At 30.2% G+C, this 5,462-nt stretch overlaps 1 protein-coding gene across 1 annotated transcript; it reads left to right on the top strand.

Moving 5' to 3' along the window:
• The first annotated feature begins 2,528 nt into the window (after positions 1–2,528).
• Positions 2,529–5,170, top strand: LOC107169755 (cathepsin B-like cysteine proteinase 3). The gene is made up of 6 exons (XM_015519593.2): positions 2,529–2,789; positions 3,333–3,521; positions 3,735–3,935; positions 4,069–4,222; positions 4,385–4,504; positions 4,908–5,170. Exons 1-6 carry the CDS (start codon positions 2,697–2,699, stop codon positions 5,120–5,122), a joined length of 972 nt encoding a protein of 323 aa, XP_015375079.1. The 5' UTR covers positions 2,529–2,696; the 3' UTR covers positions 5,123–5,170.
• Positions 5,171–5,462: the final 292 nt, after the last annotated feature.

The raw sequence follows: 5,462 nt of genomic DNA, 5'->3' as shown, positions 1-5,462 counted from the left end.
TCCGCATAGTTTTTAATGAAGTTCCCCGTTGAATCAATCAACATCAACTGCGCTCATTGGAATCATTAATTCTGTCAAAAATGAAACGTACTCGTAAAATCTAATTACTATTTATTTCTGGTTAATGTCTTTCACTGCGTACCTATGCAGTGGATATATTGTTACTAAAAAAAAAAAATAAACAAATGTTACTATAATATAATATTATCGTCAGCAACGGCGGCAAAATAGTGACATAGCTGGTACCTAATCGTGTTAAATGCGTTATACGTACCTACCTACAATAGATGTTTCAACACGACTTTTTTTTATCACATTCCAAACGCGAATATATCTTTTTCAACTGTTCAGAGAACTATTAAGCATATTATGCGGTATTGTTTGAATACAAAATAGTTATGATAAAATTAAATGTTTTATTATACGATAATAGCAGCAGGTGAAAAATGCATTGTATAAAAACACTTTAATACTTACTTCAGAACTGATTTAATATAATGATGTTGTGAAAATAAGTTGTAGTTTTTAGGTAAGTTTATAATATCTAAACACTGATACGTGCAATTTCAAAAGTAGCTAAGTACCTACATGTAAAATGTAATAATATACTTATTACTACAAAGTATGGGTATTTCTTATACAATCCTATACAATGTACCTATATATATATATATATATATACATATATATCGATATGAATTTATTACTTATTATTTTGTAATACTTACATATTATAAATTTGACGTTTTACAATAATATTTTAAATATCAAAATTTACTTAAATGTAGGTAGTACCATTGTAGTTATTTTTTTTTAGTTGATAAAAAAATAAGTGTATCAGCGAAAATGTCAATGTTACTCTATGTTGAAATTTAATCGAAAAATTAATATTTTAATGATTTAGACAATAACTTTTAAGTTATAAATGTGTTTATAAAATAATTAGGATTTCAGGGTTGATAAGACGTATACACCACAGACATCAAGATATCCTTCTTGCTCAGAATAATATCCTCATCCCTGGTTAAAAATAAACATGAACGCAATAATATATTATTCTATTTATAACCAAGGTAAAGTTATTTTACAGAGGGGAACGGATGTATACAATATGAATTTAGTATTTACCATTAATTTTACTGCAGTAATTATTATTTGTGTTCAAAATATGTTTTTTTTTTTATAATAGGAGTTAGACATGGAATTCAGAGCAATAAAATAGATGCTGGTTATTATAAAAAAAAAGGAAAATACATACTTAATAATTCATATAGATACATTTTATGTTTTACACGTTAAATAATATGATGGTTTTATATGAAATTATTTTATTGAGTTTAATTCCGAGAACGACATATTTTTATCGTGGAATATTTTTAAAATCAGCTGCATACCCTCAAAAAATAAAATTTTGAAAGATTACTTTAATTTGAAATAGCACTTACTGATATTATTATTATTATTATATACACATGTGATCGTAAAATGTATAATAATATTAATACCTTTAATATAACTTTGGTATTGGAACATAATTTGAGTATAAGTATTTATAAGTCACAATAATATACCTTTACTTTTAGGTTAATGACCTGGGATGTTGAAGCCTTTTATTCCAATAAAAATAAATAATATACCTATTAGGTATAGGATAATGTTTGACCTCAATTTTTTTATTTTGTTAACGTATTTAATCATAAAAATCATAAAAAAAAAGATTTAATAAAATATATGCATACTATTATGTGAAAAACACACTTGGCATTCATAAGATTGTACAAATGTTTCGAATATTTATCGGTTATTTTTCAATAAGCACAATTGGTTTAATAAAACATAAACAATTAGCTACCTAATCCTAATACTGTTCATGATAAATTTTCATTTTATTTACCTATTTACTTAAAACATGTTTGAGTCTGTAGCCAATGATTGCAATTTATAATTTAATCTAAGGCGTCCTGTAATAAATAATTATTATAGGCAGATAACGTGTTATAATACGATATGAATAAACATTGAAATACTCGAGTTCTAATAGCATTGATACCTACTTAATAATTAATAAGTTATAAAAATAAAAAAAACTATCCAAAAACTTGTATATTAGACTAAACATTACCTTAATACCTTCCAATAGACATCAGAGGTATATCAAAGGATTAGGTAGATTATACAAAAAAAAAAATGCCATAGTTAGTCAAAAACAAAGAACGCACCACTTTTCGAATGTCATAAACGACACGAAAAATAATACTATGTAATCAATGTAATTTGTCATTTTCGTTAGTATTAGTAAAAAAAACGAGTGGGGGGTTTTTAAGTGACTTAATGTACGTCATTCATTAAAAAGTATTGGATTTGATTCTTGTCATCGGTACTAAACAAGTGTTCTTTTTGTTTGAATTGTGTCACATAAAACACTAATCACTTAATTACCAAAGATATCACACGCGCTTCATAATCACAGGCCGTAATGATATATTATGTATATATATATAGCAACATCTTAAAAATGTTTTCCGGTACAGTTAATAATTTAATTGCAGCCGATATATGATATAAATGAGACCATCGAAACGTTCTCACAGTTATTATATTGATATACGACGACGGTCGTCGATACGATCGCGGTGAAAATTAAAGGCCTGTGACAGACTTACGCATTCTTCGACACACTCAATACGAAATAAATTATGAGTTCGATTATTTCACTCATAATTTTCATTTCATCTGTCACATGGGTGGCCGCCGCAATCGCCACGGCTTTTGCCGAATCGTCTTACGAGGTACGTCGTAAATGATAGTCCTTCATTATTGCTATTATTATTTTTAAATAATAAAAACTCGTCCTACACGACGTCACAGTGATCCTGCAGTTCAGAATATTATGGTTTGCAGCCTCCATGCACATATTGTATGACGCAAATTTCCATTGAAAATTCTTTACAAAAATAAGGGTCGGTGGTAGTCGTTTACAAACTCTTTTGTTGATGCCCGTACGCGTATTAAATTTCAATAAAATCCATCCGGTTTATACGTCAACAAGTATGTTAGAGTATACATATAGTGTTCGTCTGAAACGTGTTTGCACAACGTTCGCGGTAAAATGGGGGTAGATTTTGCTGATAAATATTTTGACCGTTTTCTCAAAATTATGTTACATTGGTGAACTACCGCTATCGTGGTTACTGTAGTGGTAACAGTAGGTGGCATATACCTTACTTAACCTTATGGCTCATGCGTCGGGTCATATCCTCATACGTCTTCAAAGTGCATCGCATTGCACTCGATTTAGTGTTTGGTTTAAAATTGAGGGGTTTTTTTTATAGAATTTCGCATCCAGCGCTCAAAAATTGGTTCAAAAAACAAACTACGACAACTGGTCGAAAAGTAGAAAGACTGTGGATAACAATTATAAAACGGACATACCGAAAGAATTCGATGCACGACAGTATTTCGTCAGTTGTGCAAATGTCATCGGCGACGTCAAGGATCAAGGAAACTGTGCTTCCAGCTGGGTAAATCAATAGTGTTAATATTATCAACGGCAACAATGTTTTAAATGAAAATAGAATATTTGTTCTAAATCAAAGTCCACTAGTATTGTTATTATCATTTGCATGCGAACTCACTTATACCCACAAATATATTATAATAATAATATAAACTATAAGGTATTAAGGTCACTATAATCTAAGCTTATCGTTATGCCTATATTATGCTTATTTTAGGCGGTAGCAGTAGCTTCGGCGTTCACGGACCGACTTTGTATAGCAAGCAATGGATCATTTACCGACAACTTGTCTGCTCAAAACCTAATGTCTTGCAGCGATGACGAAATATTGGGTTGTAACGGTGGTTCGGCGTTTAAAGCTTGGGAATTTACCAGGGGCAATGGAATAGTGACTGGTGGTAACTTCGATTCCAATGAGGTATAAAATAACATAGGCAACGAATTAATTATTATATTTTACTAATTTATCGTGAACATAATTTAATGTAATAAAATCACTTAAAGTATCATAATACCCGTATTTTAGTTTCCGATTTCTTTTTTTTGTACAGGGTTGCCAGCCATATAGAAACAGGCCCTGCGATCATTATGGTGACAGCAGCTTAACAAATTGTTCGAGTCTCCGTAGAACGCAAATGACGGTTTGCAGAGAAAAGTGCGTTAACAAAGACTATAAAGTTAAATACGAAGACGATTTACATAAAAGTAATTATATTTTAATGTTACATATTGTCTTTCACAATTTAAGCTGAATATTGATATCGAAGTTCCGTCGTGTTTAGAGCTTTAAAAGCGTCTACGACTATACTACCTTATAATACTTCCAAATAATTTATGTATGTATGTGTGATTTTTTTTTTGCCGTAGCTTCTGTCGTTTACATGACTTCGTGGACGAACGTCAAACAAATCCAACAGGAGATCTTGACCTACGGTCCAGTGACTGCGTTCATGTACGTGTACGAGAATTTTATGGGCTACAAAAAAGGTTGGTATCTGCTAGTGCTAGGTTGTAACAAGGGCCCGGAATCATATGAATTCCCATAAATTAAGATCATCAATTAGCTTAAAAAGTAATACATAAGTTTAGGCCAACAGTTTGTAGCTGATTTGGTTCTGTGGAAAAAAAATTTATTTTACATAATGTTAGGAACATCAATCATTACAGCGCTTATTTATAAACATTTTGAAAGTAAAATGTATTGTGGAAAAAGAAAACAGAATTCGATTTTAATTTTTAGTGAACAATATAATTCTGGTCCCAAATTTCGTAATATACTCACTGCATCACCGACATTAATTTCATAGTGTTGTGCGTGTAAAATCTATAAGACCAGAGCTGTAAATCGCTTGTGCAAATACCTAACGTTGTGCGTTTGCGATACTTATAGGAGTTTACAAGTCTACGGTCGGCGAACTTATAGGATACCATCACGTCAAGTTAATCGGATGGGGTGTTGATGAGGACGGAGATGAATACTGGTTGGCGATGAACTCTTGGAATTCGAAATGGGGAGACGATGGACTTTTCAAAATCCTAAGAGGATACAATTTCTGTTCAATCGAACTCTTAGTGATGGCTGGCATCGTAGACGTTTCTCAATAATAATACTATAGTAATAATAATAATAATAATAATAATTTTATATCCTTCTCATCGTATTATTTTTATTATTATTTTCTCATAGTTTATTTTATATGTGCAAATTGTTAACATTTGTATCATAGTATTATAGTAAGTATGTAATTATAAATCCATGTAAATTTTAAAATAATTTATTGTACATACTAGGTATAATATTTCGTATAACATGACATATTGAATGATGTAATAATATGATACATGTTATACGGAGCTAATTTATTTGATATTTTCTAGCTGTACACCATAATATATTACGCAAACTTTTTTTGTACAAATATAAATTTAATCGAAAACACATATT

This window comes from Diuraphis noxia, unplaced genomic scaffold (assembly GCF_037042655.1).
Source record: "Diuraphis noxia isolate RWA-SAM2 unplaced genomic scaffold, SU_Dnox_SAM2 contig0002, whole genome shotgun sequence".
Taxonomy (NCBI): Eukaryota; Metazoa; Arthropoda; class Insecta; order Hemiptera; family Aphididae; genus Diuraphis; species Diuraphis noxia.
This window is presented reverse-complemented; position numbering and strand designations above follow the sequence as displayed.

Coding starts and splice junctions, on each gene's coding strand:
- LOC107169755 (XM_015519593.2), top strand. CDS start 2,697: ATGAGTTCGATTATTTCACTCATAATTTTCATTTCATCTGTCACATGG. Junction 3,522..3,734: donor GAAACTGTGCTTCCAGCTGG/GTAAATCAATAG, acceptor TGCTTATTTTAG/GCGGTAGCAGTAGCTTCGGC. Junction 4,223..4,384: donor CGAAGACGATTTACATAAAA/GTAATTATATTT, acceptor TTTTTGCCGTAG/CTTCTGTCGTTTACATGACT.